General features: G+C 37.1%; 2 protein-coding genes across 3 annotated transcripts in view; both read right to left on the bottom strand.

Moving 5' to 3' along the window:
- Positions 1-8428: 8428 nt before the first annotated feature.
- Positions 8429-21774, bottom strand: LOC145786110 (cytochrome P450 2J4-like). Of its 2 annotated transcripts, none has more exons than XM_082597768.1 (9): positions 21676-21774; positions 16695-16837; positions 15686-15788; positions 14960-15069; positions 14490-14605; positions 14288-14400; positions 13673-13820; positions 11461-11618; positions 8429-9224 (listed from the first exon to the last, which is right to left on the bottom strand). In XM_082597768.1, the coding sequence occupies exons 2-9, from the start codon at positions 16757-16759 to the stop codon at positions 8913-8915; spliced, it is 1125 nt and encodes a 374-aa protein (XP_082453894.1). In that variant the 5' UTR covers positions 16760-16837; positions 21676-21774; the 3' UTR covers positions 8429-8912. The 2 variants fall into 2 exon arrangements, with proteins under 2 accessions (XP_082453894.1, XP_082453886.1); XM_082597760.1 differs by lacking the exon at positions 21676-21774 and adding an exon at positions 17081-19787.
- The window catches only part of LOC145786124 (uncharacterized), a 48023-nt gene continuing 44717 nt past the window's right edge, over positions 19824-23129 (bottom strand). The window contains exon 5 of the mRNA XM_082597779.1: positions 19824-21949. Coding sequence (XP_082453905.1) covers positions 21786-21949 — 164 coding nt within the window. The 3' untranslated portion in view covers positions 19824-21785. The remainder of the gene's footprint in view (positions 21950-23129) is intronic.

Below are 23129 nucleotides of genomic sequence, written 5' to 3'. Positions count from 1 at the left end.
CTGGGCCAGCTGTACCGCTATCAATTCCCACTGCAGCTTTCCGCCTCGACCTAGCCACGCTAAAGAGCCCTAAACGGACGAAAACCGCGGTTCCGCAACACAAATTTTTACTGAAACACCGCTGCGAGTGTCAGGCCAGCCAAACGACACGACGGTCAAGACCACAGAAAAAAACTATTGGTTATTAGTCTTTCCAGTGATCGCCTCCGCACCAGGCAGATCGCCTATCCGAGGAAGCGTTCCAGGACCAGATTTCCCCCTCCAGCCACTCTTAATCACCATAAAACAGTTTTCTTGAGACACAAAAATGCTTTTCATCAATAGGGGAAGGTGACCATAGTTGTGCAGGTTCCATAGTTGTGCATGTGCCATTTCATGCATGGTTGATCAAGCATGACACCCCTCCTGTAATGCCTCTAAGTAATGTGCTAATCTCTCATAGGAAACATATTTCTCGTGCGTACTCTTTGCGAGCTGTTGCTGTAAACGTTAGTTTGTTGCATTGTTCCCTGGTTTTTGAGAGATCAGATAAGTTGTCATTTTGAATAGATATTGGTTCTCTAAGAAAGTGAGCTTATTTGTAGAGCTTGAGCTTCACAGAGCTTGCATCACCTGCACTTCGTTCTACTGCAGTATTAAAGTTAATACACAAAACAGTTGCACACAATTAACACAATTAAGGAATCAGAATGCACAACTATGGACACCATGATGACCATAGTTGTGCAATTTTAGTCACCGTTTTAAAATGTCAAAAGCACCTATCAGTTTATTTGCAAAACGTGATTTTTGTAGTGTTTTTTGTTGGTAAATGCTTGTACAGTACTACAACCACATCATAACGTTTGTTTGCTAACTTTACTCATGCTTCAGTTTTTGATTCAAATGTTAAAAATTGCACAACTATGGTCACCTTCCCCTACAATTGAAATAAATATAATTTTTAAATTGATTTTTTTGCACGGAATTTTTTGATCTAGTCTCGCATCTCTCTTCAAACAAGAAGCACATTATTTTAGGCCTACATATAGCACGACGAATTGCTACTCGATGGTTCGTACACCAGCACGCTGACGCAGAGTAGAAGTGACGCCAAAGTGTTCAACGCTTATCATCATCCATTTTGTTTCAAAGAAGCCTGCCTGGTCTTCATCCCGATGCAGCAGGGTCGACCAGTTGTCTGCTTTCACTGTGTCACCCAACGTTTCCTTTGGTCTACCTTTTCTCGTTTTTTTGTCACTACCTTATTTCAAACTTGCTTTGTTAAATTCTTCTCATTCATTCGTTCAAATTGCCCAACCCATCTCAGATGATGACCACGCAAGTACTCTTCAATATTCTCAACATCAGTCCACTTTCTCAAGATAGCCTATCATTTTTAATTTTGTTGAGAAGTGTCTTGCCACACATCATATGAACTTTCCTCCTCTCTGTCGTTTGCATTCGCCTATATAAACGTCCAATGCTGCGATGATCAATTAATAACACCATGTAATAAAATTTCGCAAAATTTTTAGTTGCAGAAAAATCTTTGTGTATTGTGTTCTGTTACGGTACTTCAAACTAATCACCAAATTAGCAAAAAAAATCTGAAGTGTTCTTACTTTTGATAAAATGTCACTTTTTCTGATTGTTAGTTTTACTCAAAGATTTTCTGTATTAACCAGGGATGGAGGAACCATTTTAAAAGTAGGTGGGCCCAGAGGCGCAGCAGTCAAAGTCAATCTAACTTCTGGGGGGCTTCGCCCCCCAGACCCCCCATAGCATTGTTGCATTCGTAATATTTCAAATCGTTTACACCAGGCGTCGGCAGCCTACGGCCGCCAAGAAAAATCATCCGGCCCACCGCTCCCAAATTATAATTACATGTGGTCAGGCCAGTGATTTATTACAGTAGCCTATAATCGAATGGAAAAACAAGTAGCTACTTTTCATTAATCATTTTAGTCGGCCCACGTCTTTGATTTGCAGCGTTTCTGTTTGTACAAACAAAGAACTCAACATAAAGCGCCATATGATACAAAACATATTATTTTTTCCAAGTTATTAATAGGTCAAACAAGGAACAGTAAAGTTAATCTACTCAAAAATAGCTTAAAAACAGCAAATTCATCCGTTAAAAAGAAAAGCCAATGAATCAGAAAATTCTTTTGCTAGCTACAAAGTAGCACAGCAGTCAATAGCAAAAGACAAGAAATCGTGTAGTGATGGAGAATTTGGGAAAATGTGTAAGATGGATGTTATTGAAAACATATGTCCAGAGAAAAAAAACAAACTACTTTTCAGATATAGGCCTAAGTCTTTCAACAAGAACCGTAACTCGACGAAAAGAAGAGATATCGGAGAACGTAACATCTAGCAAAAAGTTATTGTATATCTACAGTTCTTTGCGATGGCAATAGATGAGAGCACAGACACGACAGATAAACCTACAGCTGAGCTGGCAGTATTTGTGGGTGCAGTAAACAAAGATTTTGATGTTTAAGCATTTGTTCAGCTGATTCCCGTCTAGGATATTAGGCCTACTAGCCGATATTCTGAAGGCAATAGGCTACGTCAACGCCTTGAAATCATGCCTCTGAATTTATCAAAACTGGTATTAATAGGCTACGGCCGGCCAAGACCATGTAAAGTTTGGCTTTGGCCCGCTTTTAGAAAAAGATTGCCGACCCCTGGTTAACACATTGCGTATTCATAATTGCCTTTCGTGCCAACAGGCAAAATTTTCCATTTTTGGGCCTGATTTGGTCAAAAAAAAATTACAAATTGTTGAATTGGTCTATAGCGCTGTAGGTACCACCTGGGAGTAATAATAGGCTATGCAGCATTATACAGTAAGTACATATATAATGATATCACTGTTCTAACCAGGGGCGCCGGAACGATTTTTGACTGGGAGGGCAAGATTACAAAAAAAGGACACTTTTGTTTACTAAAAGGCCAATTTTTTTTCAAGTTTTAAGATAAGATATAGCGACAATCCTAATCTATCTGCTCACTATGTATTGAGTAGGCTAATGATAGCCTACAAGTGTCCGGTATACAAAGAAGGGCTTCATGCCATGTTATAATGATGTAACCTACTGTCAAGCCTTAAAGCAGCCTGCGGCTATGGCCGCTAAGTAGTGCTTGAATGACCGCCGGTGCTACCTCCTCAATCGGCCAAGTTTGGCCGCCGGTCTCTTCTAGCCAATTATTTAATTTCGCAATAGAATGATCGTGGATTAACTGCCGAAAATATGTAGTATCAAAGAGTGACGCAGAATTAGGTCAGCACGTCATATTCACCACTGTTGCATTGTGCAGGAATATTTGTTATTGATGGAATATATCCATCTGCGATCACCAACGCTGTAAGTCTTGTTTGTAATTGCCGACGTTTATTTTAACAAAGTCTTAATCCGAAGTGCTAATTTACATCGGCTGGCAATACTGTCGTTTTTATGTCGATTCGATGTTGTCGGACATTAAAAGGGAGAACTAGGTCAGTTAGGAAGGAGAACTAGGTTAGTTGACATCCGAGGGGAAAACATTTTTTGATAATATTTTGCTTATACTTCGCTTATTTTGATAATACTTCGATAATATTTTCGCTTATTTTGATAATATTCGCTTATTTTGATAATACTTCGATAATATTTTGATAATACTTCGCTTTCCAGATCTCGTAGACCTCCATGGTCCAAACTGGGTGGTACAACCATTTTCTACCGAACCTACAGACATATTGTAGAAGTGGAACTCCAAGAGCAGTTCATTGATATGCAAACAGATGATGAGTCAAGAGTGAAATTCAGAAATGATCGATACGATTTGTTTTGGTGCCAGGTTGCTGGCAAATATGACCTTCTCTGGAAAGAAGCTAGAATGTGGATTTTGTCGTTTCCTACTTCATAATATGGTTAAAAAGGGGTTTTCGGCTGTGGCATTGATGCTTTCAAAGCAAAGAAGTCGCTTGCTAGTTCATAAACGGGATGATCTTCGACTCTATCTTTGCCAAATATTTCAAAACTTTGTAAAAGTCGCCAAGCTCATCCATCCCATTGAACATTATCATGTTACTGTCAATTTCGTTGATTAAATTCCCAAAACTAAATTTATCTATCACTCTATTATCAATGTTTATTTTACTTGGCAGAATTAGGGGGGCGAAATTTTATTTCAATAACGAAAAGGGGGCGATGGACTAAAAAAGTTTGAGAAACACTGATTTAAACTGTTGTCTTCCGAAATCGAACAGATATGCAAAAAACTACTTATAATAGCATGCGACTAGCATGTTCTACTGCTTTCGGTTTGATTTTGGAATGCATCCTGACTTTTGACTTGGAATGTAGGGTGACCATGTGATCATATTCATAGTCAAGATGTCTTTCAGATTCTAGCTGCGGTGTCAAGTAGCCTACAGTACTTTGCTTACTTATTTCGGACATTTTAATTACTGTTAACAACCTGTACTGTTAATAAACTAAGTAGTTGTTTTAGACCTTATTTTACACTATATAGTGTAAATATAGCCAAATAATAGAGTTGCCAGATGATGAATTCTATCCTAATTTGAGAAAAGTTCAAAGCTGTTAAAAACAAAAACTTGCATTTTGGAATTCTTTTTTAGTTCTGGGTTAAGATCAAAACCCTAACCTTATTCCTAAGTTTAACCCTTCCTAACTTTAATCCTAACTCTGGCAACATCTGAATGTAACCATGGCATCAAGTGGGTAAAATAGCCACTTTATTAATGTAAAAGTAAGTCGAAATACGGTTAAAATCGGGAAGAAAATCACAGTAAAAAATGTGGTAATCTGAGGACAAATGTGGTAATACACAGGCCCGGATTTAGGGGGGGGGTAGGTGCCCCGGGCCCCCCGACTTTTGTAGGGCCTCCCTACGTGGAAAAAAAATGTGATTTTGTGTTATTTTTTTTTCCCTTTCAGCCTTTAAAGTCTCTGCAAATTGCTGGATTAATGCTATTGTAGACGTAGAGGTGGTTTTTCGCGCCGTAGGCGCGAAAAAATTTTTTTTTGCAGGGGGGCCCCCCGATCTAAAAGTGCCCCGGGCCCCCCATCAGCTAAATCCGGCCCTGGTAATACAAGTGGTAATTTAGCTTTGTAAAAGTGGAAGCACTGACTAACTGGTAAAGTTTCACCATATGGTTTCACAACCTAAAGTTGAGAACTTTTTGAGTTACGGAAAGTTGAAGTTTGGGGGGACTGAAATTGAGTGGTTTTATTATTATTATTTATTTGCAATCAGATTCAAAGTCCATAGAATTCAAATTTTTAACAGTCATCATACAAAATATCAGACTAACACAACATCAAGCAGGCTACATCAAACAACGTACAAAATACTGTTGTAGTGAATATAAAATGTAGAATTAAAGTAGCAATCAGAAGACATAACATTGCGCAAAAGTGGATTATTTGATCTTTTGCAACGTTCTACAAATGCATAGCAATTTTTTCTTAATAGAGCATCAAATTTTCACATATTTTAGACTGTTCTGCAGTTAACAAACCGCTTTGACTTCCGTTTTTTTGCATTTTATGTGAAAGATATGTGCATGCTGATGCAGTAAAACCAATAAATTTGAACTTTTTTTCTAATTAAAGCAAGACTGATAATGATGATCAGACTAGGCTAATTTTGGTAATGAGGCCCATGGGCCCCTGGGGTAACGTTGTGCACCCTTGGTTAAGAAAGTGAGGGTTAAAGACTTGAGTGACCTAAACAATTCTTGTTACCGTACACCATTAATCCAATTTGTTATTGCAATGGAAATATCATAATCAAAATACTTTATCATCCCTACCATATCTAAAAACACCATGTCGCTTTTTAAAAAATGGAGCATGGGGCGGGGGAGGGAATAGTTGTCTCTGTGTATTTAATTATTAGTTATGTGCCTGTGTTGTCGATTAGAAATTGTTTTGTGGTGTTGTTATAGTGAAAATACACCTTTTCCATCACTTTTGGTGCTAATTCAAACCGGGCCTTATTCACAACACGTGCATCTAATAAGGCCCGCTTGAGATTTTTTTTATTTTTTTAATATTTTACAACCCCTTTTACTTAGAAACTTGGTTCATAGATATGTTGTTTAGATAGACCCAAAGTGTCCTCATTCCAAGTTTCGTTCAAAATTATGCAGTATTTGAAAAATATTGAGGTTTGAAAATTAGCGGGCCTTATTAGCTGCAGGTGCCTTATCTTGAGACACTACCGTGTCTTATGCAGCTTTTTTGCTCGAGGGTTTGAGAATCGGCAACTCAGCTGCTGACTGCTATGCGAAACAGGTGCAATAGAACATTATACGGAAGAATATGCAATGTCATGCCGGTTTTTTGTTTTTATAACAAATTTACGCTATGCTGATGATACTGTTCTGTAGGCTGAATCACAAGAAGATCTTCAAGAAATATTGGACAATGTTAACTCAATTGGTAAAGAATTTAATATGAAAATTAACGCTAAAAAGACCAAATCAATGATAATCTCAAAATCACCAGACACTCCAGTACTCCAAATTATAATTGACAATGAAATTATACAACAAGTAAAATCTTTTTCATATCTTGGTCATTTAATAACTGAAGATGGGAGGTGTGACCATGAAATTCTTAGACGGATAGAAATTGCAAGAACTACATTTGGAAAAATGAAAAATATATTAACCAATCAACGTTTAAATTTATCAATTCGTCTCAGGATCTTAAAATGCTATATCTGGTCGACTCTATTATACAATTCTGAAACTTGGACAATGTCACAAAAAATGGAGAAACGGATCGATGCCTTCGAGCTCTGGACATACAGGCAAATGTTAAAAATTTCATGGAAACAAAAGATCACTAACGATGAAGTACTCTCCAAATTCAATTCAAGCAAAATGCTCTTACAAACAGTCAAAAGAAGAAAATTGAAGTATTTCGGACACACAATAAGGCAAAATTCATTACAAAGATCGTTAATAGAAGGAAAGATAAACGGTAAAAGAAGTAAAGGCAGACCAAGAATGATTTGGACAACAAACATCACAAAATGGACAAAATTAACTTATGAATGTGCAGTACACACAGCTCATGGTCGAGAACAATGGCGCATTGTATCCAACCCTCCATACGAGGAAGGAACAAAATGATGATGATGATGAACTGTCAACCATATAGAAACAACGGTCTTCTGTATGGTTTCGGGGTTCTCTCCAAACTCTTGAAATGGCAAATACTGTAGTATCAAATGTCGATTTCCCTTGGTCAGCCATCTAAATTGGACCGATGTGTTCTGCAGATCACATAAGGTGCACAGCTTTTAACTTGGTCACTAATTTCCATCGAGTATTTGCATGAAAAAGAAGTAGGCCTAAGTGATGGTTTGCATCCATGTCAGTGCACAGTTGCTTAAATAATCGGGAGTTAAGGGCGCCTCCTTAAAGCTCTGGTCTAGGCCAACTTACTAGGCTTAAACAGCTTTACAATCCTAAAATCAAATTCCCCCCTGAAAATTGCAAAATTCCCCCTTAGTGGGGAATTCCCCCCCGGTTGGGAACCACTGGGCTAGAGCTTTTTACAGAACACAGTAAGAAACAATGAATGATTGAAACATTTTAAGTTCTATATTTTCTGATTACAATGTTAGTAAATAAAAACAATTTGAAATTTCTGTACTTGCTCTATTCCGAGACTATGACCAAACAAAGATCATTGTAATGATACAAGCTACAGTTATGAAGCTAAAATGATAGCCACTATGACGTCAAACTTTACCGACCTTATAAGGAATCTAGAATAAGAGCTTGAGAAACAGGGTACTAAAAGTTCAAAAACCTTAAATAAATATTTTTTAAACGACACTTGTGGAAAAAAATTGCTAGAAGCATGTGTTAATCAGCAATATCTTTCAAAAAATACTAAAAACTTGACACAAATTATATTAAAAAAAATTTGAAATACTATTGTGAGTGTTTACTTGGTCAAATGGTTTAAGGTTTAGACTTGAAAAAAAACTATTGATTTATTTTCTTAAACTTGACACAACTAATTTTTTGTTACATGGTGTAATCTGGTCAAATGAGAGTCCTGTGGCACTACCATAGGCTACTTTCCACAGTAGTATATGTTGGCATTGTCAAGTCGTCCACCTGGTATGAAACGGTTCGGGTTTCTGTATTCGACGTGAAAGATAGTTAGTTTGCCAAGGGGTGCCACAAAGTATTTTTCTCTTGGAGGAGGCAGTAAGCCTAAAAAGGTTTAGAAGGCTGCTCGGGCTTATTGAAACCAGGATTTCCTTTTACAGATTTGGTCATGGCAATCACTCGCGATGCTTCAGCCGTAATCTACCCAGTAGCGTTAAAAAAAAGCGTTAAAAGGTACCTACTATTTTCTGAATTAAAACAGCCTCTGCGCTGCTTTGATCGAACATTGAAGATAAAGTCAAATCAATTTATTTGTTCAGATAGCGCCATATAACTTATTATTATGTACCGTATTGCACTCACTCTTTTATATTATAGCGAAAGACGACAACTGGTCATAGAGTCATCTTCCAACCCACTACAAATTAGTTCAATAACAGTCAAAAGAATGAACAAATGACATCGAGAAGAGCAATTGGTAAAATAAAGTAACGGAATGGTGTAACGCGCACCATCATATTGTAAATTGTAAAACAATCAACCTTCAACAAACAAAATTTGATCGACATTTGTAGATAGCGGTACATAGTCCCTCCTGTATTATCAGGCTGGAAGTTTGTCAGCTGGTTGAATAAGAGCAAGATGGTTCATCTTCACTAGGTTAGTAAGCCCATGGTAAAAGAAGTCAAGTAGATAGCGGTAGAGTGAAAGTGTGATTTTTGCCATATTGGTACACTGTTGGTTAAGTGCATTTTCATCATCTTTCTAAAAGATACATTTAGCGTTCTTTCATAATCATAGGATAGTGGGGTGCAGAGTTAATTACTCCAGATGAGCCCTCTAATACAGGAAGAGGTTGTGTGGGATCGGGCAACACTTCAAACTTTTGAAGGATTGATACCACATACAGAAAGACCTCAATTCGAGCCAAGTTTTCACCGAGGCAGTTTCTTGCCCCCAAAGAAAATGGAATAATGAAGGGGGATTTAATGAATTTCCCATCCTCGCTAAGATGGCGGCTTGGGTTGAAACGTCGAGGTTCGGGCCATATAGCAGAGTTGTTGTGGACGGCCCATAAATTAGCGATCACCTGAAAATAGAGAAAACTTCCATGACATATCTACATCAGAATTGGAAGCCTATAAAAAATAAGTTAAAAAAATTAACAAGTATCTAACAATGAAAAAAAAATTGTCTTCTTCCGATCGTGCAATTATGGAGATTGGTACAATCTCATTTTTAAGACTCAGTGTGGCACAGTTGTGCAATGTCACACAAATATCCATTATTACATTTTATGATTATATTTGAAAAAAAAAAAAACACCTTTACGGTAAGACTGTTTGAAACAGAAATATTTTGAAATGTTTTGTTTTGACGTGCATTACTGATCTTGTTTTCGAAACATTCAAAACGGACAAACATCTCAGAATGTACAAAACACCAAAAGTTCACACTTTGAAGTGACATTACAACATGTTCTTTCCAATTTAACAGGGAGTGGAGCTGTTAATTTCAATTTTAGCTTTGATTTTGGCATATAACATGATATTTTAAGACTTCTAGTATAATATTTTTGAAAATTTTATCCAAACTGCATTTTGTATTGAGGTGAGGAGAGTCCCATAGGCTACTTGATCCAAGCATCGGGGGATGAGAACATAAGGTTCTCATTATACTAAGCTTTCGGCTCTAACGAGAGTAGGGTGGCCAGTTCCTTTCCCTCAGCCGCCTTTCCTTCAGCAACTACGCCCACCCAATTTCTTACACCCTGGGTAGAGGTGAGCGGTATTTTGTCAACAACCAGCATAAGCCGGGAGTCGAACCAGGATTGCATGATAGGAAAGCCATTGACAAATTTTGTATTAAAGAAATAAAGAGTACAATTTTTCTGCATTTCTGCTGAATGTCTTCACGTAATTTTGCGTCATTGATTTGTATTTTTTCGTAGGCGAAATTAAGCGTCATGTGCTTTTGCCTCTCCTCTGCCGTTTCATTCTTATTCGTTTCTTTTATCTATTTTATGTATGTAGATCAGATTGGTTATTTAAATTTATGAAGAACACCAGTCAGTTGGTTACTTAACAATGGCTAACATGAGTATGGCCGAATACGTTTGTAATGTTTAGTTTATTTTCATGTTATTATGTTAAATGCCGTCTGGTTGTTAGATTTTATTTGCCCATGGTTAAATAGAGAGTAGGCCACTGCACTAAATTGATAGATCCAAGGGCATTGTACACCTTTTGCCACGCAAGTAGGCTACGAGTTCAAATGAAAATTTGAAATTATTCGACAATTTTCAATAAAAAATGCAACCCACTGACAATTTTCAGGTTTCTGAAACGAAGTTTTAATAACTTTTAGTAATTTGATTGTGAATGCAAAGCGTTTGGCAACCTTGCAATACCAGAGATGTCCGATGCTTGAGTTGAAAATCAAACAGCATAAGATTTGGAAACTATAGTTTGGCATTCTAACATTCTTATGCAAAGTATCTTTTATAATTAATTCTTTAATGATTGCAATTGTTAATCTGATCGTTTGTTGTAGTTAAAAAATGGTGCTTGTCATGGAAATTGTCAAAAATGAAAATGCAGGCAACTTCTAAACTAAACGACGGTTACTCCTGGACCGAAACATTGGTCCCACTTCCACCCAACGTTATGCACATGCTCACCGGGTCTCAAAACAGATAAGAAAACAACGTATTTGGAAGGAGCATCAAATGGCAAAGTTTCTTAGTTATGAAAGTAAATGACCTAAGAAACGGAAAGTCAATCTAATTCGTTTTCAAATGTTGGCAAAGCTGGCACAGGTTTTGTTAGCTATTCCATCACAAGCGAACGTTGGTGGTCGTCCACAGATGACATTGCTGTACCAAATTATGCAACTTTGAGGACAGTGAGAGTATTTAATATACTCTTCCTCGAAGCAGCCATTTAAAATCTTGTGTGGAATAGCGCAACCAGAAGATTTGAAAACTACTGTTTATTTTTTTTTAAATAATTCAACACTGATTATATATCAGCTTAAGAGTGAAGTTCAATGTTTCAAAATTCATTGTGACACTTTCACTGCTTTATTGAACACGAAAGACACGGTCTTTGAAAAATAAGACCATGCAGAAAGTGACTTAAGAGCACCATGAACACAGGATCAGGGAGCATTCATTGTGCCCTTTTGAAACCTTGTAGACAAACGAAATGAATAGATGCTACCCTCACAAAGAATCCCAAAAGGAAGAGGCAATAAGGTTTGAAGGAAAAGTCAAAGACAAGCTCTCTATTTGAGATGTCAACAATAAAAGACAAAATAAAAACTACCTGAGTATTTTTCGGGATATGAAATCCCATGAGAGAAGTCTGTTCTGTGGAACGCCTAGGCACACCAAGTGGCGTTACCGTCTGGATGCGGTAGACCTCCTGAATGACAGCCTTCGTGAACGGAAGATTCAAATCCATGCAAACTCTTCCATTATGACCTGAAAAAAGGTTTCAGATATAATAATCTTTTTTTATCAAAACGAAACACCATTATCGACACCCACTATTGAGACAAAATAAGAAAGCGTTGTTGTAGTAAGTCGCAGAACAGCACTGTAGCGAAACCCGCTGCGTCTTTTTTTAAAACAAAACTATCTTAATCTTAAAATTTATTGAACATAAAAACATATAGCCTACAGAATTATAGCAAATTGATCCATCGTTCCATCGGTAATGATACGTTCCATCTTTTAACCTTAAGTATATTTATTTGAGTATATTTTAAAAGCAGAAGTGTTTAACTGCCTGAAAAAGAAGCTTTCCGCGTCAGACACTGAAAGAATTTCCAAAAAACTCCAGGAGCTTTCAGATCGCATCATCCAGCCAGTCATTGCAAGTCATTAAGCCAATGCACTAAATAACAATTTCCCCTTTGCATTTAAAAATTGACAATTATTCCAATTCTGAAAACTTATAGCCTACAGCTATTCATCAAAAAATACTCCAAAAATTTTTATCTAAAATTTCGCGGAGAAAAATCCTACCGTATTCTTAACTCTCTGACAGTACAGATTTCAATCAATTCTTGGTATCAGCTGCGACAAGTCTATGATTGGCATATCAGTGCCACTGAATAGTAAGATAATAATCCGACATGTCTAATGTTGGTTTAAGTCAGTGCCAGTACTGCCGCTTTGAACCATTTCCATATTGTAATTGTTTTGAGTATCGTATTTAGTTGACCACACAACAAAAACTATTGTAACGCAATCAGGATAGATTGCTGGAGCTTGATTTATTCTTTTGTCACAGCCAATTTTATCACAAGCACTCATAATTTAGTATCACGGTCAAACAACAGTTGAAAAACTTATAGGAGCAAAATGGTTGGAACGTCCTGATTAATCAAATCAAAAAATAAAGATCCCAAAATGGAGATACTGATGTTCTTCAGCAAATGTTTCGAAAACTACAGTGAAAACAGTTTAGTTATATCAGTAATATGCCCCAGAAAGGTCGGCAGCGACAATGAGCACTGAAAATGAAAACTGTTTAGTTTTCGGAGCGTTTGCAGAACATGTGTAATTGTGTATAGTATCTATATTTTGGGCTCTTTATTTGTTATTGAAAATCAATGATTTTCAAGCACTTCGATCCATCCGAGTTGAATGAAGTTGCATAGTTGCCTTGACAAGTTTGCTAATCTCACAAAAATCTAGAAAAAAACGAAAGTGATGATGAGTGGAGGCTGGAGCAAAAGGTATAGCTGTAAAGAACAAAGTCGACCAGTGCGCAATATGTGAAAATAGTTATGAGAAATTCGATGCAATGCAAAGGGTGTGGTAGGCCTAAGTGGGCACTTGCAAGATGTGTGAATACGAGGAGAGCTACAGCAAAACTGGCAAATTGTTTTATTTGTGGGAAATGTGATAAAGGAAAAGATTTAGTTGAGCATTCCAAAGAAAGTTTCTGCTATGGAATTGAAACAGTGACCAACTTGTGTTATTTGGGTGATCAAATAAATGGAAGCGGTGGATGCGAAGCAGCTGTAACAGGAAGAGCAAGGCTGGGTTGGGTAAAGTTCAGGGAATGCGGGGAAATGTTGTACGGAAAAAAATATTGTTCAAAATAAAAGGAAAAGTCTATCGGAGTTGTGTGCGGCCTGCAATATTGTACGGCGGTCAAACATGGATATTGAGAGTGAACTTTCAATTCTGAGAAGAACGGAAAGCACAATGGTGAGAGAAATGTGTAGAGTAAAAACCAGAAGGAAGAAAAAGACTGAACTGATTGATATACCAGAGATGAGGGAGACTATTGAACAACTTCTAAGATACCACGTTCCTATTTTAACTTATACCGATGATCTATTTCAACTTACTTCATTCCTACATTTGTCTGTGGTAGAGAGCTGCCACTACGTCACATGTTTCAATCGAAATTATGCTACTACTTTATCAGATCCTGTTCATTTGCCCTTGACCAACAATAAACTTTTTAGGAGGTATCAACAATATTTCCTACACAAGCAAATAAAAAGCTGTTCAACTACCTAACAATCTGTCAATCTCCTCATGGACTTTCTTTTGTATATCGGGATAAGTGATAAGGTAGAGCATTGTCCACCGGATGGTGCTAGTGGTTGTTTCGGTTCCTGCAGCAAACAAATCCTTCAGAAAATATCGCAACTGCTTCAGATTCTGAAAAAACACGTTCACTTTAATGAATTTAAAAAACGTTTCCAAGTAAATCTACATCTGAGGAAACCAAAAGACAGTGGACAGCAGCGGATCTAGAACGAGGGGCACTTAGTTGTATGCCTCAAAATTGTTGGAAATGCAATTTTACAAGTACAACAAAAAATCGCTCTTAATTTTATTCAAAAAAAAAAAAAACGAATCACCGAAACAATAGCTTTACATAATTTTTAAACTTTAAACAGATTTTTAACCTATAAAATGTTAACACTTTAACCTTCAACGGGTAACTTCAATCGGACTCATAACTTTTTGAATGACCTGCTTGATGTGCAACAACGCAAGTTTCCTGCCGTAGCTCTGTCATTCTACTTGGTGACTATTTATTACTCGTTAGCAAATGGGTCCCAGAAGATGAACAGGACGTTTTTATGCAAAGCTTGATGCAACAAACGAAACAAAGTTTTTACTTCAAAACTTGGAGTATTTTGTTTGTGTTCGGCAATAAACAAGTCAGTGAAGTCCCGGATGTGTTTTGGGTCGAACTCCTTTTTGTGCTCAGCGATATATTCGTCGAACAAACCTATGACAATGACAAATCAAAAACGATGTTACAGACGAATCATAATCATGACAACTACACTTCATAGCGTGGTCTATACATGCACTCACTGTTTCCGATAAGAAGTCCTTCTCTCATGTGGTCAAGATGCTTCTTAACAAAAGGAAGGAATCTGCACCAAGGCATCACAGATAGCATGGAGTAGTACACTCCATCTCTACGGAACCTGAACAAGTTAAAACAAGTACAAGTCAAGGCAATGCTATTAGAGCATACTCTGTGTCGCCACAAACGATTAAAATATATCACATTAGACGGATTTAAGGTATTGCTGATGTTGTTCATTTTCATTCTGAACAACATGAATCGATATTTTATTATTCGATCACCGTTTTATGGTATGTCTTGAATTTATGTCTTGAATACCTGGTATATTGCAAAATCTTGCGTTATGGTGGGCAACGACAACTTTACTTAACAAAAGATTACAATAACTGTTTTATTCATTATAATCTTTTGTTGCCAATCGGTAAGCATAATAAGAATAAGCAATTTTTGCAACTTTCAACTTTAGCCTCACCCTTCCACAACGTCCATGGCATAAGATCGGAATCTTTCGTCCCCGTCAGTACATCTCTGCATCAGGGTGATCCCATTGATAACATTAGCAATGGATCCCATCAGCTCCCGCTGCACAAGTAAGCTAGCGGATGATGAACTAGTTTAACCGTAAATCGAACTACTGTTTTCATGACAATAAGACTATGCAGGCTGTTACTTAGCCTTGATGACTGCCATGGCACAAAGATATCAACACAGACATCGTTTGCTAACGTTAAATCGTACTTGGTTGTATGAGCAAAATCTCGTACTTTTATTTCAAACACTTTTGCGCCTGTTTGTATCCCATTGTAGCCTATGCCTTTTATTTTAGTATTTTTTTGTGTGATTTAAATATGAACATTCTTGTCTGATGCAAATAAATAATAACAATTATAATTTCAACATTATGCATCGCATAATAAACATGGAACAAGTAACAAACCATGACAAAAGATGCACCATTTAAATAGTTTACACACAATAAGAAACATTTCAAAATTCTTCATTCGTTGAGCATGGTCTCATACGATCGCATCTCATCATAAACGTTTGTAAGGGAAGAGTATCCGAGAGTCTCTAGGTCTAATGTATCTTGCCTTGTCGCTTCAGCTAATAGAGCTAATACTGCAACACGTCCCAGGAAAGTTTCTTGAAGTTCAACAATAACAAAGCAGATAAGCATCATACAAGTAAATTCACATACCTCCAAGATGAAAGGTTTTTCGTTTTTCAGTCTCATGGCCTCACAAAGCAGGTTGACTTCTTCAAGAATTCGAATTTCAATCGACTTGCCGTTCAGGTTTGTCCTGCGTCAACAACATGGTTGCATCAAACGTTACGGACAAAATTATTAAGACAAGTGAACAGCAACGACACCATGCAAACATGTGACGTGTCCATTTCTAGATGACTAACAATTATACAGTAGTACACTGTACATTTCGTTAAAAGGACAGGTAATACATTCTTGTGCACAGGTAGCTGAAAAATATTTATTTACTGTGACAAAATATGTAAAGTCCTTGAAACAGCCAATAAAAGCGTCAGTTCAGTGGCCAACTAGTTCACATGGTTGCCTTTAGAAGGCTTTGGTTCGATTCCTACCAGTGGCGTACGGTGACCATTTTTTGGGTGAAGAGTTTCAAACACATATGCTTGATATGCACAGTGACACTTTATATCATATCAATAATAATAATATTCATGCTTTTATTTGCGCCTATTGCGATCACAGGTGCGATACAACAGACGACAGAAAGCAGCGAAGTGACATATAGTCTTCGAGTCAGCTGCTCCCCTTAGTTTGGCTTGCCATTAAGTGTCTTTGCCGAGACAGAGCCGCGTGCTCTGGAGCGGTGTCGAACCCACGTCCTTTCGAACGTTGCGCAGATGTTCTCACCACTCGGCTACACAGCCAGCTGTTCACGGCTATCAGTGCATTTTGATGTGATCTGAACAGCAATTGAACAAACTACAAACCAAGGATGTATTTTAAACACTGCTGAAAAAAAGTGAACGCCAAAAAATGATCACCGTACGACGTACGTCACTGATACCCACTCGTGAGTCGTGACCATTGGAATGGCACCGAGCGTGTTCTTATACAAAACAGGAAGGGTATGTCGAGAAACAGCCGCTAGAAAATTTTGACGCTTGTTGAGCCACAATGAATAAACTAGCAACAACCAGTTGTATGCGAGGCTATCACTAACCCGCTGAGCGCCTTCAGGCCAAAGCGACGCTGAGTTTTCCAAGAATCCTCACCATTCAGGAACATAATGCCGAATCCTTCACATGCAAAACGTGTGAAGTAAGTGCTGTACCTCCCATTGAACGCAGATTGCTTATTGAACGCCTGGTACAAAATATTAAGAAAGCAACTAATATTCTAATCGTTCTGGACTACCTGCTCTATACACATTTCAAACTAAAAATTAAATCAGCTTAACCATTGTCTTTCGCAAGGTTCGTGCATTCTCAGAAAACTGGGTAGCTAGTTTGGTAACAGTAAGTATGTTAGGCTTGTACTTGTAGGTACACAATCAATTGACCACGTATACCGATGAATTATGTAAGCCATAAAACCACAGCAATGCACCTGGTCGATCGCCTCATAGCTGTTCAGGACAATGGTGAAATGGGAGCCGAGTTGAACAGAAAATATTGATCCAAATTTCTTGGCCCAACTGCAAAAGGTTCTTTCTGCCCTTGCATCAATTAGCGGAATACTTCCGATAATAGGAAAGCTCATAGGACCCGGTGGTAAATTGTATGTTTTCCTATTGAACCGAGTCAGAAGAAACAAAGCAGAAACAACAAGAAATAAAATATTGGTAACAGTTAGATATGGCAGAAGCAACTCGAGCGCCATGACCTTTGCTTTAACTTATAAAAAGCCTGAAAGATAAACAAATTACTTCAAACAAAAAAGCAAACAAGAGAAATCAAACAGAAAAAAAGCAAATTGTGAAAAAGGTACCAGACAACGACAAACCAAAATTAAAATGACAGACATTGTGGCGTCACATTTAGTAACAAGTTAATAATAATACTCGGAAGTCGGAAAGTGGCCAGGCATCCGATAAAAAGAACTGCGCAATTTAGGGTGGAGTGAATTTCACTTAATGTGTTGGATTTTGATTTAAGGTGTTGTAATGTTGTCTTTGGGCCTAAAAAACAACCCCGAACATAATTTTGGTTCTCCTACCCCTAAATTGACCCTCCTACCTGAGGTCAAAGATCACGCGGGTCAAAATTGCTCTATCTCCACTTCTACTGGTGCTAGAAATCTGTATAATGGCTTAAAAGATTCAGAAGATCCATACTTCTATCTGTTCTAAGAGAACTTTTTCTTCTATTGCTAGTAGAATTTGACTAAACAGCAAAAATATAGTTTTTGTGGTATTTTTGCATACAACATTATAGTTAACGAACTTTAACAGCCAAAATAGTAAATTTCAGCAATTGGTTGGATTGTTGTTTGAGAATAAGTGTATTGAACATCGAAATATTCTCATCTGCAGCATTGATGAGGAACTGAAGTTTGAACTAAGTATGAAATTAATGTTTTGATGCACTTAAGATGACTGTTCAATGGTTGAAAGGAATGAAAATTATTGAGAGAGAGATACAGTTTTTGCCAACAAGTCACACTACGTAGCCTACAATAATAATTATATATTGCACAAACAATCAAAATTTAAATTAAGCATGAACTAACCAGCAACAACAAGAAGGCTGCAAAGGGACCACCGACAGGTCTTCAAGTCAAGCAGCACCTAATGAAAATCCCATTGCTTGAAAATGGAAACCCCATTGCACTTTTAAACACTCAAAAAATGTCACAAAACATTTTGCCTCCCTCATATTTAGGTCCCGGCTAATCGGCTATGCCCCTGGTAACTATAACAAAAAAACAAGTGGTTTTTATGCAATCGTATTCAGCAGTAAAATTGCTTTTTGGTGTTGAAAGAGGGCATCAACTTCCGTGATTTGATCTTTTTCCGGATCACATCATCCCGTCTTACGAACCTAGCCACATGCATGGAAGCTTCTGTTACAAGCTTCACATGACGCTCTACAGCTTGATTGTGGCATGGGTGATAAAGTTCAAACTTGTTTGTTTTGAAATTTTGTATTGCATCATCATTCATGACTGGTTGCAGGAGGTTCTGTGACATGAATTTCATCAAAATTTACCATGTTGTAGTAGAACTCGGCGTTGATATTGATCTCCGGTATATGATATATTTTCGAACAGTTACTGTCCTCTCTGTAATAGATTTCGCCTTTGCACTTTCATCATCTGGGGGTCATTTCAACATCTTTGCTTCTGCGTAGCGATAGCACAATATTGACAGCTTGCGATCGAATTGTATCATCATCGTCAGCCATCATTGAAAGAAGAATATTTTCGGGGTGAGCTGAGAAGCCATTACGTATCAAAGTTTTTGATGCAATGTCTCTTGCTTGCTTCTAGGGAAATTGGTTGATTCGTTTGAGCATGCGAAAATAGTTGACAGCTACTTTATTTATTTTAGAGTTAAGTTTGACATCAAACCAACTTAGGAAGTAGACTTTTAAACAAAATTCTACCAGAATTCTCAAATTTTTGCTCGGCTTTGTTTGGAAATGCAAACATGCGACATGCAAGTGTCAACCATCTTGCATGTGACAAGCCACCTACTTCAAACTGTGCTAAGTCATTCTCAAGTTTTTCAGATATAACAGCCAAACAAATTTGGTATGCATAAAATTGATCGGAACTCAAACTTTCCATAACTTCTTTTGGCAATTGAGGAAATTCAATAGAAGAGAGTGGCTTAAACTTAAACTCTTTGCCAATTGGGCTTGAAAACGAGTCGGAGTTTAAAGAGACTCTATGCAAGTGCTTAAAGACATGCCTGAGAGGTAGTTCGTTGGTATGCAGGAGACAGATGATCTATTGCGAAGGTCTTTGCAGCAACTCTTCTAAATGTGGCAATGCTGCAATGGTGTCACCTGTCATAATTGGGGTTCCATCTGAGCCTATAATCGACAAATTGTTCTGCAGGTCGGTATTTTCCAGTGCTTTGTGGATAGCTTTGTGATTCTCAAACAACAATCCAACAAATTGCTGAAATTTACTATTTTGGCTGTTGAAGTTGAAGTTAACTGTAATGTTGTACAAGCAAAAATACCACAAAAACTATATTTTTGCTGTTTAGTCAAATTCTACTAGCAATAGAAGAAAAAGTTCTTTTAGAACAGATAGAAATATGGGTCTTCTGAATCTTTTAAGCCATTATACAGATTTCTAGCACCAGTAGAAGTGGAGATAGAGCAATTTTGACCTCACATGACCTTTGACTTCAGGTAGGAGGGTCAATTTAGGGGTAGAAAAACCAAAATTATGTTCGGGGTTGTTTTTTAGGCCCAAAGACAACATTACAACACCTTAAATCAAAATTCAACACATTAAGTGAAATTCACTCCACCCTATTGCGCATGTGCTTCTGGTGACGATAAGCAGGGCCGTTAAAGATAACAATCTGCTGGTGAGCCACTGTTGATAGGTTTACCTATTATATTATACAACCTTGTTAAAGTCAGTTGTGAATGTGATGACTGAGACTAACTTGTGGTAGCCTAACCAAAGTCACCAAAAGTATGTACAACTTTTTATGTTAATATTTGTTGAAAAGACTAGAGTCCGCTGAACAAGGGTGCGGAAAGTGTAACATACAGTACAATAAGCAACACTAAACAAACAATCTAATGTAAAAGCAATAACTACAATTCTGCGTGCTGGCAACAAACGAGTCAACAAAGAGCAATGACAAGAAAATTCTGTGTCAAAGTGATGATGATTATGTGCTTAATCTGACAGAGATGTTGGCGATCATGGTCTTCCAAGGTTCATGTTATTTGACATTCGTATGAAATCATTAGTTTTGATTGCTGTGTTTGTGATCCATTGATTCAGGGCATTCAGGCTGTTTAAATAAGCTAAACTTTGTCGACCTCTGCTTCTTTTTTCTTGTATTATGCCCAATAGTGCTAATTTTTTCAAATCTCCATGTCTGTAAATATGATCTACAACATTCTTTTGAGAAACCACATCTCAACAGCCTCTAATCTTTTCTTCATTTCGTTACTCATTGTTCAGCATTAGCATCCGTAGGTTAAACTTGATTCCACATATGATTTTAAAACTTTAATTTTGGTTTTATTGTCATGTTGTGATTTTTGAAGACTATACTCAATTTATTAAAAGTGTACTTTGCTATAGTGATTCTTTTTTTAATTTCAGTATCACACTTGCTATCAGAAGTAATACTGTACCCAAGATATTTAAATACGTCAACATGTTTCACTGTAACACCGTTGAGTGTAAGGTTGCATTTTGGATAAGTTTTCTTTTTTGATACAGTCATGCATTCTGTTTTTCTTGAATTTAACTCTAAACCCATTGCTTTACTTTTATTGACAACAGAATTTAGTCCTGTAGTAGTAAATCGTTTGCAGATTCTGCTATAAAGACTGTATCTAATCATCAGCGTATCTCAAGTTTGTTGCATTTTGTCCTCCAACCTTTACTTCATTCATATGTTCAATGTCTTTGAAATCCATCTCACTGCAAATGTTGAAAAGGTCGGGAGATAGGACACACCCTTGTCTGACGCCCCGTCGTAACGGTTTGAATTCGCTAAGGTCGCTATTTATACGTATTGCAGCCGTGTGTTCCCAGTAGAGATTTCGTATAATTCTGAGGTCTTTTCTGTCGATATTGAAGTATTGGCAGTGAAACAACATCATCTACTAGCAGTACATCAGTAAACACTGCACTGACGAAGTACTTTCTAGGACGAAATGTTAAAGTTCATCATCATTTCATGAATGTTAGAAACTTTTTTTGTCTTTAAACGTCAGAGCAAAAAGCTTTAGAACCGCTTTCTAGTTTTGACAAATATTTCTTGCAAGACTGATATTTTCTCTGAAGTGGGCGGCAAACAGAATTTAGCGATAACTTTTAATCTGTGGAATGCACTTGTAAAAAAGTGTTTACAACCTTTCATCATAAAATCCTTATCCATCGTTATCAAATTGATCCCTTACTTCAGAGCTTCAAGTTTTTGTGCAGGAAGTTCTTCAAGAGCTTCAAAGTTTTTCTACCGTCACATGATCGTACGAGCAAAGTTTCTAAAAACTTACACGTTGCTGTGGTCACACTAATATGTTAAACAGATTGCTCCTCCATGAAGCGATCAGTTGACTAATTAGAGTTTCATATTGTCCGTTGCGCAATACCATAAAGTTTATGATCAGAACATAGTGATGTGAATGGCAGCAATGTCGAACAGTGAAGAGTGACGTGAGTACCGGGCTGCCAGCTCCTGAGCGGTGTCTCCAGCCGCAGTTCGAAAGGACGTATCAATGTCGTCATCATTTAGCAGAAGAAGCAAAACACCGCGAGTGTTCTTCTCACCTAAAAAGTAAAAAATTGAGATTTCAAAACATTCTTAAATTCTCTTCCATACTGGGCAAACGGAATAAACGAACGACAAAAAATGAAATATTTTGACATTTCAAGGAAATTACGGGAGTGAAAAGAATGACAGAAGTAATGCTAAAAACAAAAGACAGAACAGCATGGAGAAAGTTTATATGAGAGATCACAGCTGATCAAACATGATCAATCTGTTGAAGAAAAAGGAGATGTGAGACTGCTCCTTTCAAGTTTAGACATAATCTTAACTAAAATCACTACTATTTTATTCCACGCTTTGTGCATAAAAATCAATCCAGTAGGTACACTGGGTATGACCAGTGACCACGAAGGTATATAGGATACACTAAAGGTATGAAAAGAAAAATTGGCAAATTTTTTATTCCCCATGCTACCATGAGTGGAGTTTTTTTTATGTTTTGGAATAAAATATTAGTAAAAAAGATTAACAAGTAAAAAAGTCACCCTCGGTATTGGAAACGCTTTCACGTATGTTCTCTCATTGCACGCTAAAAAGATATATATATATATATTGAAGTACGTGTGAACGGTTTCAACAGTATTTTACATTTGAGAGCTAAAAATCTCAAACAATGCACCTCCATTTGAAAAGAAAAAAGTTGATCTTAAATTTGGTGCAATTCCAGGAAGATAAAACTTCGAAAAGCATACAACTCTGGATAGTGTCAATCAAATGCTATAACTTCCAAAGAACAACATATCTTGGATAGATACAAAACTTTCCTTCACGTGTGAAAAGCAAAAAGGAGAGAGTTGTGTATAGTACCGGTAGTAAATAGTATTGTATAATCAGATGATAGCTTTCACAATTGGAGGGTGAAGTTTTTTTAAGTAAAATGAAAACTTTCTGCATATATATTCATGATTTGTACAATAAAATTCTACCAAATATGATATGGGGATATAAAGTTACAAAATGTTCATAGTCCTAATATACACATAAAATATGTTGCATTGCGCATAGCTCATCGCTCTGGCAGTTTGAGCACTTTGACGAAGTAGGTGAAAACACCAAATTGTGGTTCATTACGTGTAACAAATAGAAGATCACCATCTTAACTTACTATATAACATCTGTGAAAAACTGACTTGACACCACAAAGACATTCAAAATGTAACACTGCAGTTACAACTTGGA

Source organism: Aplidium turbinatum, chromosome 2, assembly GCF_918807975.1.
Source record: "Aplidium turbinatum chromosome 2, kaAplTurb1.1, whole genome shotgun sequence".
Lineage (NCBI taxonomy): Eukaryota > Metazoa > Chordata > Ascidiacea > Aplousobranchia > Polyclinidae > Aplidium > Aplidium turbinatum.
The sequence above is the reverse complement of the archived record's forward strand: the minus strand, read 5'-3'. Positions and strand labels throughout refer to the sequence as shown.

Coding starts and splice junctions, on each gene's coding strand:
- LOC145786110 (XM_082597760.1), bottom strand. CDS start 17,353: ATGGCGCTCGAGTTGCTTCTGCCATATCTAACTGTTACCAATATTTTA. Junction 15,070..15,685: donor AAAAACCTTTCATCTTGGAG/GTATGTGAATTT, acceptor TTACTTGTGCAG/CGGGAGCTGATGGGATCCAT. Junction 14,401..14,489: donor AGGACTTCTTATCGGAAACA/GTGAGTGCATGT, acceptor TCATTGTCATAG/GTTTGTTCGACGAATATATC.